Source organism: Epinephelus lanceolatus, chromosome 3, assembly GCF_041903045.1.
Source record: "Epinephelus lanceolatus isolate andai-2023 chromosome 3, ASM4190304v1, whole genome shotgun sequence".
Classification (NCBI taxonomy): Eukaryota; Metazoa; Chordata; class Actinopteri; order Perciformes; family Serranidae; genus Epinephelus; species Epinephelus lanceolatus.
The window spans coordinates 41,220,568-41,233,181 of record NC_135736.1 but is presented as its reverse complement, the minus strand read 5'-3'; the positions used below and the strand labels follow the sequence as shown (position 1 = coordinate 41,233,181).

Below are 12,614 nucleotides of genomic sequence, written 5' to 3'. Positions count from 1 at the left end.
TTTAATTTATACCAGATTTTGAAATCATGCTCTTGAGCATCATTATTTTTTAGTGCTTATTTGGTTGGACTTGTTTATATTGTTTAATTCTTTAGTTCCTGGAGAATCTGCTTTCTAATGAAATGATGTGACTATGATGAAGTCATCCATGGATTGAAAGAAAATGAAATGTTGTTATATTATCCATCAATTATAACATTAAGACATTGCAGTGATAACATTAAAAATGTAGGACCAACAGGACAACACACAGATTGCTCCTGATGGACATGATTGTCAGGTGGTGGTCACTGATGTAATGTCCACCGTTCCCTCGAATTCAAACCAACCACATTTAACACTTTCTTCAGTGTTTTAGTTTAATAGGGCTGCGTGTTTCATGGAAAGCAGTTACACAACGTGAAAATGTGGCAAAGCATTAAATAAGATTAAGAGTAAAGAGATAACTATATGAGCTGTCTGTAGATAAAATCAAGAGGGTTCCGTGTAAAAATAAATCTATTTTCATCAATCAGCAATTTAAAGAGGAAGAGAGTGAAATTTGGTTGTGACACTGCGTGTTGTTAGTCCACCTCCTGTACACTGACTAGCACTCCATTCTGTCTCCTTCAGCCTTAACATTGTAAAGAGACTGGTGAGTTACACTTTTATACATTTTTTCATATTTTTGGGGGATTTGCATTGTGAAAACATCAATACAAAAGCTGTTATTCAATTTCTTTCTAGATTCTAAGTTTAGAGACTGCAACAGCCATGATATTGCTAGGAGCTGGATGTTTATTTGCATATTTCATCGTGTACATCTCAGGTATGAATGACTGCTTATTCCTCTTTATACCATTTTAAATTATTAACATCATACTCTATGTACAATAAGTGTGACATGATTCTTCACACAAGAGGTTGACTCATCAAGACAAGTACTACTGGACTAATATTACATTGGATCAGTACATTTTGACTACATGATGATGCTAGATGAAAAGTTAAGTGATAGTTAAAGTGTAAATTCATGAAACGTAGGACCCTGCATCTTTGGGGCTTGGCTGATTCTAGAGTCTCAGAGACTCCCAGTGGCACAGAAGTGCAACTACATTGCAGTAGTACCCCTTTAACTGTAAGGGGTAACTGAAAAGCAGTACAGAAAAACTGCGTGTCAGCTCTCAAGGTAGTCACACAAATGCTTTGCACTATATTGTTATTATCCTCCTGAGCCCTGAGCTTTTGTTTGGTTGGCACTTTTAACTTCTGGTAGCTATCTGGGATAAGTAGGACCTGATAAGTATAAAAAAGAGGAAGTACTGTCCTTGAACAATAAATAGTTTTGGGGAAACATGTCCTCATAAAACAGGGATTATTTTTAATAGTCACAAATGTGGACAGCTGTGGCTCAGAGGGAGAGTGGGTTGTCCACCAATCGTAAGACTTCTCCAGTCCACACGTCGAAGCATGGGCAAGATACTGAACCCTTAATTGCCCCTGATGGCTGTTCCATCGGTGAGTGAGTGTGTGTGAATGACTACTGAGAAGCAAGTGGCACCATGTATGGTAGCCTCAGCCATCAGTGTGTGTGAATGGGTGAATTTGATATGTAGTGTAAAAGCGATTTGAGTGGTCAGAGGTCTAGAAAAGCGCTATACAAGTTCAGTCCATTTTACCACTAAATGTGTAATCAATATAAAACTGGTTATTTTGATGTCTGAACATTGTTGTGCAAAAACAAAATTGCAAACAATGCAACAGTTGTTAAGGTTTTGTAATTCTATGGCTTAGGGGTCACTGTTCAAGTCTAAAACTGTTCAAAACTGTTCCTTTCAATGCCTGAACATGGCAAACAATGCAACGTATGTAAAAGCCTTGTGATGTGTTTATTTTCTAGGTCTGTATGAATTTTCATTGCTCCATACTAAGCTAGGAAAGTACTTTTTGTCTGTGGGAACAACACATTCTCACTCCGACCTCGTCACATATTGACGTTTGGTCATGGACTTTCCACGTCCAGATACGACGTTAAAGGTACCCTGGGTGTGTTGGTTGTTGACGTCCTCGGACACCATGTCAAGTTCTGCCTGTTACATACATTGTCTTCTTTCAAAATACACTTACGTTTTCACAGGAAATAAATGCACTATGTCGGTACACCACTGCGAATTGCCTTTTTTTTTCCTTCAACAACAAATACACATGGTTGGGTTTAGGCAACAAAAGCACGTGGTTAGGTTTAGGAAAAAAGAACAGGGTTTGGCTTTAAAATCATCCGGGATGCAAAAACCGCTCTCTCTCTGGTTAAAGTCGATGTTTGTTGGACCCATCCATCACCCCTCCCACCCTCCCCACTCAGACTTTCACTGCCTTAACTTTCGCCCTTGTCCTGCAGCGTTTTTTCCTGATGGTGCCGGGTGCCGTTAAATTATAAAGGCAACCGGCTGCGTATCATGCGGATGTTAAAGGATGCCTTTTTTTTTGTTGGTTTCTGACGCCACAAGTCACTGCCCAAGCACCGTATTTCAACAACTTTGGAATGAGACAGCGCTCGTAAACAGTCTGTCACAACTAACTGGCCTGTGTGAATAATACAATAATAAAGTCCCAATGTCCTCAAGAAAGTACCACCTAATAAACAGCATCTTAGCTCATGCAAATGTCATTAAGCATTAATCAGTTTAAGAAGTTTTGACCATAAAATTTCATCAGGTTTTGACCACTTTTGTGTCAGGGTCGGCTATAGCCTGACTTGGCAGAGATGGCTGCCATCTTGTTTACACATGGATTAGTGTTTTGTGAGTTTGCTACCACTAGATGCCACAAAAAAATCTCCACAAGTAAGGACAACAGGTATCCTGGAAATCCAGACTCAAATCTAGAAAGATTTTGAGTCTGGCCCTCACCGATACACCCTTCGTACCCAAGGGGCAGCACTAACTGAGGCATATTAAATGCCGCTGCATGCAATTGGATAGCACGATAGCCAATCAGAGCAAAAAATAAGGTGACGTATTCATTGCAGTAAGCCCCATTGGTTTGCCGACCAGTGGGGCTAACTGATATATTATGCTTTTGCCGTATCCCGTCAGCAAAACAGCAAAAACGTCCTTCCTGGAAACAAAGGCTTCTAGGGCAGTCTTCTGTTCCTCTCTCAAGGAAAAAGATAAGTGTAGTTGACTTAGCGTTTCTTCCAAAGCTAAACTGAATGGACGCGGTCCTTCGGCAGCTGCCATCTTGGCTGTTTACTTTTCAACTCCAACGGCACGGTGCTGTTGACATCATGTTATGCCGCCCAGAGCCCGCCTCTGTCAGATAGACTGATCTGATTGGTCCGATGGCGATTCACCGGGCTCTGCTCGTCAGGGCCAGATCCCCGTGCAGTGCAAACTGGAATTTGCTAGGGGCGGGGCATCTGGATTTCCAGGTTAGACAACAGGTCTAAGTTAAGCAAAATGAAGTATAAGTTGCAGCAAACCCAAAATGTAAGGTCTTCTTATGAGGATGCAAGGAGTAAAAAAGTAATTAGTATTGACATAAATGATTTGAAAAGTATAAATCCATCCAGATGTTTGCTAATGAAATCTTCTGTTGAAGGGGTTCAAGGGCGAGCAAACAGGATCTGCGCTTTAAAAGGTTCATCGGTGGATCTGCCCTGCTCAGCTGAACATCCCACTTCAAGCATGACATGGCACACTGTACACTGGAATGTATCTTTGTTTAGGCCTCCCTTCGTTCAGAATGACCTCTTAGATGGAAATCATACAAGGTACAACATGTCTGCGGAGAGTAACTTCACTCTAACAATCAGTGATCTGAGAGAGAGTGATAAAAAGTTTTACTGCTGTGGAAACATAACTGACAACCCAGGACGCTGCTGGATCTATAGAACAGAGCTCCGTGTGGCAGGTACAGTGAGTCAGTAATTTATCGCCTTAAGATCTACATCAGTATATGAATTCTTATTTAATACATCATCATCTCAGACCTGCAGGTACAGGTGATTCCCACCACAGAGGGACAGACAGTATCAATGATATGTAGCACCAGCTGCCCCTTGACTGAAAACCCTGCAGTCTACATGTGGTACAAGAACAACAAGTACCTCTATGAGGACTGGTCTCCCTGGTACCAAGAGCTGGTCAGCAGTGAGGAAGCAGTCACATACTCCTGTGCTATCAAAGGCTATGAGCATCTCAGAGCTCCTGAAGTCTCAGTGGGTGAGTGACAATAATTAACTCCTTATATGATGAAACATCTGGATAAATATGTTCTTTGTAAGTTATAGCTGTCAGATGAATCATAAGGGACACATTATGGGTTTTTTGTAAGTTTTACTTACAGCACTTACTTACAGCACAAGTTATTGGCCTTTGTAATCATCTATCCTGTCCATACTGGCCATCAAGTGTGCTTTGCTGCACCTCTAACAACACCAAACAGTGATGCCGCAGTGTCCTGGAGCACACCTGTACATCTGTAAGGTGAAACAAGTTTTTCAGAGGGTGTTAAGTTTGTCTTTAATTATTTTTGTTCAGATTCTGTCACGCCAACCTGCTTTAATGTGACCTACGCTAAAGGGAGAACGTGTCCTCCCAATCAGACGTCAGCAGATGAGCCATGCTCCATCACGTATCCAACAGGTTAGGTTTACCCACACAAACATATCTCCCACCCTCACAACCTTCAAAACAGTAACCTCAGATTTTGAGCTTTCTGCTGTTTCGTCCATTTTAGGAGGGAAAAACCAACACCATCTCTTCTTCTGAACAGCAATTTGCATAAGGGCTCGCACTGAACAGATGTTTGCTGTTGGGGCAAATTATAGTCTATGGCCTCTGTCTGGTTGTAACTCTTAGCAACATACCTAGCTTTGAAAACATTTCCTTTTTCAGTGTTTTACTTTATGGCATAGACCCATTTCCCCCCACTGCATTCCTACCCTCAGGTAATGTAGTCAGTTCAAATGTTTCTTTTTCTTTAAGTGAGTCCATCTCTTCCTTCATGGCTTGTTGCCATGCTGGTGCTTCTGGCGACATCTGGGCTTCCCTACAGGTTTGGGGGACTCCGCACACTGCCCTGTAACAATAATCAACACTAGCATGGGTTACATCTTTATCTTTTAAGTCTGGTATGTAATCCTCTAGGTGTTTCAGGGCTTTTCTTTCTCTTCTTAGGTAGCGTGGGTTTTGGTCATGACTAGGTTCTGAACCTAAGCTGTTTTTGTTTTCATCCTGAACTACTTCCTCGTTTGTAGTTTCATCATTTTGTCCATTTTCATTCTTGTCTGTGTCATCATCATTTCTGTTTAAGATCTGATTCTCTATGCTATCTTCTTTCTGTAGCAATTCAGAGCCACTCTTTTCATTTTCTGACTTACGGTCTCTGAAGCTATGGGTTTCTGGTTCATATTCATCAGTTTGGGTTTGTTGATCAACACTGTTCATTTTGATGAATTTTACCAGTCTGTGTTTTGACTACCGTAAAGTGCACTGTCTGCAAGGAACTTCTTTGTGGCCAATGTTGCTTCACTCTTATTTTTAAGGAAGTAAACAGCCACTGCCCCTGAAAAATCATCTATGAATGAGATGGCATATTTGTGCCCATCTTGACCAGTTGGCTTTATTGGACCTGACTTTTGGTCTCTGAAACTATGGGTTTCTGGTTCATATTCATCAGTTTGGGTTTGTTGATCAACACTGTTCATTTTGATGAATTTTACCAGTCTGTGTTTTGACACCTTTCTTGTATGAGGGTTGTAAACCAGATAGGCTGGACTGTTCTTACTGTACCCCACAAATATTCCCTTTTTACATCTGGGATCAAGTTTCTTGTGATCATGATTGTATCTGATCCAAAAACCCACATTTCTGATAGGTTTGTCTTTCTTCCTGTTAGCATAAAGTATGGGGTGTTTTTAGTTCTCTCATTGTAACACCTGTTAGGGATATGGGCTGCACTTTGAACAGCATAAGGCCCCAATGCTTTTGGTAACCCCTTTTCTATTAACATGCACCTCCCCATTTCACTCCACTGTCTTTCAGCTGTACCGTTTTGATGAGGAGAGTAAGGGGATGATGTCTCGTGCCTTATACCTTTATCTCTTAACAGTGCCTGAAAAGCCTTGCTTGTGTACTCTGTACCGTTATCTGATCTGATACACTTGACACTACCACAAGGTGCACTGTCCGCAAGGAACTTCTTTGTGGCCAATGTTGCATCACTCTTACAAGGAACTTCTTTGTGGCCAATGTTGCATCACTCTTATTTTTAAGGAAGTAAACAGCCACTGACCCTGAAAAATCATCTGTGAATGAGATGGCATATTTGTGCCCATCTTGACCAGTTGGCTTTATTGGACCTGCTGAGTCAGTAGCTATGTTTCCATCCAAAAGTGATTCGAATCATTGGGAAATGCGCATTAAAAGAAATACGAATCCTGTGTGTTTCCATTAAATGTACAGACTTTGGTGAAAACTACAAACTTGCGCGAATTTTCCGCAGAACCGGAAACAAAACACGTCTCGCATTCTTCTTCTTCTAGGTTTTCTGGTGGTTGGCAACCAGCTTGTAAATGCATTACCGCCTTCCCACCCCGGAGTGTGGATATCACCATGGAGAGAGGTGCGCTACATCAAACTTAATTTGAACATAACTGTTTCCATCCCCCGTTTTGCGAATCAACATTTTTTCGAATCAACCAAAACCCGGCTAAAGCGAGCGTATTTTAGTTTGAGTGAATCAGGGGATTTTAATTCGAATTTTGGCACTTCCATCATAATTTTCCAATGTGATACATCAGCCTTCCTAGGCAAGGCAAGTTTATTTGTAGAGCTTTCTCAAGGACTTTGCCTAAAAACGGCAGATTTGAAATGGGCCGGTAGTTGTTCAATACTGTGGCATCAAGACTGCTCTTCTTTAGGAGAGGCTTTATGACCGCAATTTTCAAGGCCTTTGGGAATGTTACAGATTGTAGTGACATGTTAACTATGTGAGTGAGTGGTGGTAACAAACTGCTCAGCACAGACTTTAGAAATCTAGTGGGTAACACATCGAGGCAGCATGTAGATGAACTCAGACTGGTGATGATCTCTTGGACAGTTTTGTCAGTTACAGGTGCAAAATGAGTCAGCTCTAAGTGTCTAGGTGGCTGCAGGGTTGTTATTGGTGTTGTGGAATTGATGGCATTTTTAATGGTCTGAACCTTGTCGCAAAAGAATACTGCAAACTCATTACACTTAGATGTGGAGATCAGTTCCAACGGCAGTTGAGCTGGAGGGTTTGTTAATCTGTTCACTGTTGCAAATAAGACACGCGAGTTGTTACTGCAGTGTCCAGTAATTTCAGAAAAGTACCTCTCCCTTGTTCTACGTAAGATCCGGTTGAACACGTACAACTTTTCTTTATAAATTTCATAATGAACATGAAGCTTTGACTTGCGCCATTTCCGCTCGACCCTCCGGCACTCCCTTTTCTGTGCCCTGACCGAGTCGTCATTCCTCCATGGCGCCTTCTGCTTATTTTTAACCATTTTAACCTTCACAGGGGCAATGATGTCCAGAACATTCAAAACACTCGAAGTAACAGAGTTCAACAAATCATCAACATTAGAACATGAGGCATTTTCAAAGTTTATCATTTCCATGAACAGAGCACCTGTGCTGTTATTTATGTGTCTCCTCCGAACAACTGCAGGACCAGCCGGTGGTTTGGGAGAAACAGACAGGTCAAAGAAGACACAGAAATGATCAGACAGAGCAACATCAACCACATTGACGTTTAAAATATTAACCCCCTTCGTAATGAGCAGGTCCAGAGTGTGCTGCGCTCTGCTGTGGGTGGGCTCACACACATGCTGAGTCAGGCCAAAGGTTTCAAGGACAGCACTGAGCTCTTTAGCATTTCTGTCACAGACATTATCCACATGTACATTAAAATCACCTGTAATGACCAAACCATCAAAGTCTGTGCATACAATTGAAAGCATCCTGGTAAAATCATCAATAAAACTTTGACGGTGCTGGGGAGGCTTGTATATAACTACATAGAGTATCGACGGAGACTGTTTTAGCTCCATTTTAAAGAATACATACTCAAATGATGAAAACACCCCAAATGACAACCTGTGCATAACCATATGGTCTTTAAATATTGCACAGACACCTCCACCCTTTTTGTTTTCTCGTGTTTCAGATTCAAATTTGTAGTTGGGTGGAGCTGATTCCGTTAGAACAGCATTACCTGTGTTTTTGTCAAGCCATGTTTCAGTTAAAAACATAAAATCAAGATTATACAAAGAGATCAAATTATTAATTAAAAATGACTTGTTAGACAAGGATCTGACATTAAGCACAGCAAGTTTCAGATTAGTTTCAGTAGGACTGGACATTATCTTCTTACAAGGGATATGGATTAAATTTCTCTGATTGGACAGTCTAACTGTCCTTCTGTAATCTGGTCTATGTGGTGTGGCTGTAGATATAGCACTAGGGGAGAATATTGTCTCACAGGGCCCCAGCTTGATATTACCTTTATCATGGCTGTAAGTCCTGGGACAGCAGAGGCCCTGTGCATCCTAGCTCTTAGGGATACCTTTTCCTACTTCTACTGTTGGTGAATTTTCCCTCTGTGCAAACATTACAGTCTACCTTAGTTTCACCTGTGATTTTCATGCCTACTACTATCAGGTAGTTTCAACACATCATCAGTGTTACAATGTCCCAGTATTACATGCCATGTTTTGACATCACATGTTAAATTCACTTTGTCCTTGGACATTATGTCATTGACTGAGTAATCAACCCATTTTTCATTGTTATTTACGGTTTCAATGTAGTATAGTCTTTCCAACTCCTTGATGTGGAAAACAGTCCCATCTTTGGTTGTCAGTTCATTCTTCCCTTTCCGGATAATCACTTTGGCTCCATCAGCTGTTACTGCCTCTACTGAGAGGATGCTCTGAGGATACGATGGTATAAACAGGGCCCTCTTCAGTGTTACCATGACGTTTCTCCCCTTTTGGTCCCATAGCATCATCTCTGCGTCTCCTCGCTTGAGAGCCACGTTGTTCTCCCTGGTGCCATCCGCAAGCTCCATAAAGTGTTGTTGTGGATTGAAAGTCTTGTTAAATCTTGTAAACTTACTTTCCTCTGTTATCATGTGAGATGTTGCTCCACAGTCCACCATCAGTCCATTTCCCTTAATGTCTGGGAGAAACTCTTGACTAATCTTGAATACGAAGGTTTGTTCTTCGTCACGACCTTCTTGTTTCTCTGCAGATTGTTTTGCGTCATCTTTGTGCAGCGTTTTCCTCCTGCATGTCTCATCGCTGTGTGTTGAGCTTTTGTGGTAGCTGCACCATTTCGCGGCTTCTTTTTGACGGCTGTCTCGTGCAAAATGACCGCAGTATCCACATCCATAACATGTCACAGACAACACGTCCAATTTCATTACATTGTCTGACTTTATCTTTGTGTCAAACTTTTCTGTTTCTTCATAGCTTCACAGTTTACCTTTGAACTCAGTGAAAGTCAACTCTTGACTGCTTTGTGCTGTGTGTGCAACGAATGGCTTATATGGCTCTGAAAGTCCTTTCAAAATCATTGCGATTATAAGTCGGTCACTAATTCTTTCTTTTGCATTTCGCAGTGATGTTACTACCTTTTCAGTCCGGATGATGTAGTCTGTCACAGTTTCTTCTGGCTCCTTTCTTAGCGAAGTCAGTTCTGTGTTCAGGGTAATAATCCTGGGCTTACCCTGACTGGCGTAGTGGTTCGGTAATATTTGTAGTGCTTTTCTGCCCTTGTCTGAGGCGTCTCTCATCACCAACGACAGGCTTCGGTCGTCGAGGAACTGTATTAGCTCTGCGTAGCATTCTGCATTAAAGGGATAGTGCACCCAAAAATTAAAATTCAGCCATTATCTACTCACCCTCATGCCGAGGGAGGCTCAGGTGAGGTTTTAGAGTCCTCACAGAGGGGGTAGCAGTGCAACTCCACCTAATGCAGGCTGACAACGCCCCAGATTAAAACATCCAAAAACACATAATTGAAACCACAAAATATCTCCATACTGCTCATCCGTAGTGATCCAAGTGTCCTGAAGCCCCAACGTAAAAAGTTGAGCGCGGTGCACAGAGAGGCAGGTTAGAGCTACAGGCTACAATGAGGCTAAAAACAGAGTTCAAATGACGTTTTTCCAAACAACTTTTTACGTTGGGGCTTCAGGACACTTGGATCACTACGGATGAGCAGTATGGAGATATTTTGTGGTTTCAATTATGTGTTTTAGGACGTTTAAATCAGGGAAGCCGTCAGCCATTAGGTGGAGTTGTGTTGCTACCCACTCCCCCCTTGGATCTCTGCAAGGGATGTGAGGACTCTAAAACTTCACCTGAGCCTCCCTCGGCATGAGGGTGAGTAGATAATGGCTGAATTTTCATTTTTGGGTACAGTATGCCTTTAATCTCTGCGCCGACGTTATCAGTGGCGAGGATCGTGTCTTTCAGGCCTAATATTCTCATGTGGCCGAGGAACTTTACCTCCCAAAGTTCGTATTTGTCTTCGTCTCCGTCGAAAACTAGTCTCTGCTGCCATCCTCCTGTACTGCACCTGGGCCCATAAGCTTTCTGCTGTTCCGTCCATTTTAGGACGGGAAAAACCAACATCATTTCTTCTTTCGTTTCTTTATTCACATCCTTTTTCACATGGCCACTGCTGGAACTCACACATGGCAATATGACACCACACACAACAACAACAAAAACGCACTAATCACTTTCATTGGCGCAAGAGGCTCATGTGACCTCCACCGAGTGCACGGCTTCACAATAAAAGTACAGAATAAGAACATGTGAGAACACACAACCCAACACGGAGCACCTGCTGCAGCAAGTGAACACATCATCTGTAGTCATTTTGATTTGACCAGCAGATTTCACTTCAAGCCGACTGACTGTAGAAACAGGTGACATGTTTTAAAAACCAGCCGCTGGCAATTTGACCAGAGTTGCAGCTGATGCTATCAGCCAGCTTGAGTCAAGCTCATACAGGCCAGTTCACACTGCTGCAACTTTTCTCTGAAACGTTCTGAAACAGTTTCATCTCGTTGCGAATTTTTGGTCTGAAGTGGGCTTTGAAAAAATAAGTCATTATTTCTTAAAGTTGCAACGATCAAATAAGTTGTGTATTTGATTAATTAATTTTCCTAATGTAACATTGGACAGTAACTACAGTGTATTTGTCATCTCTTCACAGAAGTACATGTTCAAAGGACTCCTTTAGATGAGGACTTTGTCAGACTGACCTGTACCCCCAGCTGTCCTCTGACTGACCCTCAGACCGCATATAGGTGGTACTGGCAACGATCTAGTTTTAGAAGACAGAGGACTAAACTTCTCTACAGGAACTTTGAGGGTCAACACTTTACAGTTCCCAGAGGAGGTGACAGTTTCTCCTGTGCTGTAAAAGGCCACGAGGATTTGCACAGTGCTCAAGTCTGTGAGTATGAAGCAGTTTTTGGTCTGTTACAACATTTGTGTCAGTGCTTGAAAGGCAACAATAATAAGCATCATTTAAATAATGTTTGAACATCACCAGTGGTGACCCCAGACATTTTTCAGATGGGTGGCCAGATGGTGGCCACTGAAAATCTTAGGGTGGCACACCAAAACCAAAAGCCATAACTGAATTTCAAGAATTCTATCATGAAGCCTATCCCAGTTGACATTGGGCAAGAGGTGGGGGTACACCCTGGACAGATTGCCAGACTATCACAGGGCTGACACATAGAGACAGACAACCATTCACACTCACATTCACAGGGACAATTTAGAGTCACCAATTACCCTGCATGTCTTTGGACTGTGGGAGGAAGCTGGAGTACCTGGAGAAAACCCACGCTGACACGAGGAGAACATGCAAACTCCACACAGAAGGGCTCCCCCAACCTGGGGTTTGAGCCCCCCACCCTGGGTTCGAACCAGGAACCCTCTTGCAATGAGGCAACACTGCTAACCACTGGGCATGGCCACCCCTTGGTGGTGCCACTGAACATCACCAGGGCAACCACAAAAACATCAATACCACTTTCTAATCAGGCAGCCTTTGGGTTTTTAAGCTTTAACTATTGTGTTTTTCAATGGAAGAAATGAGTGATTGCAGGTTTAAACACTTATTTAATGTGATGAATTTGATCTTTCATCTATATTTCAGGTGCTGAGGAAAAGTCCTGCTGGGATGTGAATTATGTCAGCAGGAGAATCTGCGCTCTGGAAGGTTCTTCAGTGAACATTGCAACTGAATACTCGCATCAAGACAACTGGCTACCAGAGTTTAAATTATGGTATAAAGTAAAGAGAAGTGGTGGAGAGAATGTTGAACATCTCACAACCAGTTCAGATCGTCTGAGGTATCATGACAAAATGAACAAAAGCCACATCCTGAGAATTACAAATCTGAGGAAGAATGACTCGGCAGAATACATATTCTCACTCCAGCGTAAAGGTGAAGAATGGAAACTGTCTGATTTCTCTGGAGTCACATTGGTTGTCACAGGTAATTCAAGAGAGCAACAGGACAGAAAGCTGGTTCAGACATGATGTAGAAATTAATACACCACATTGTACATACATG

At 42.1% G+C, this 12,614-nt stretch overlaps 1 protein-coding gene across 1 annotated transcript in view; it reads left to right on the top strand.

Moving 5' to 3' along the window:
- The first annotated feature begins 3,355 nt into the window (after positions 1–3,355).
- LOC117254538 (uncharacterized) overlaps positions 3,356–12,614 on the top strand; it is a 29,596-nt gene continuing 20,337 nt past the window's right edge. Inside the window, exons 1-5 of the mRNA XM_033622880.2 lie at positions 3,356–3,891; positions 3,969–4,202; positions 4,521–4,625; positions 11,238–11,480; positions 12,195–12,536. Of these exons, the coding sequence (XP_033478771.2) occupies positions 3,438–3,891; positions 3,969–4,202; positions 4,521–4,625; positions 11,238–11,480; positions 12,195–12,536 (1,378 nt within the window). The 5' untranslated portion in view covers positions 3,356–3,437. The remainder of the gene's footprint in view (positions 3,892–3,968; positions 4,203–4,520; positions 4,626–11,237; positions 11,481–12,194; positions 12,537–12,614) is intronic.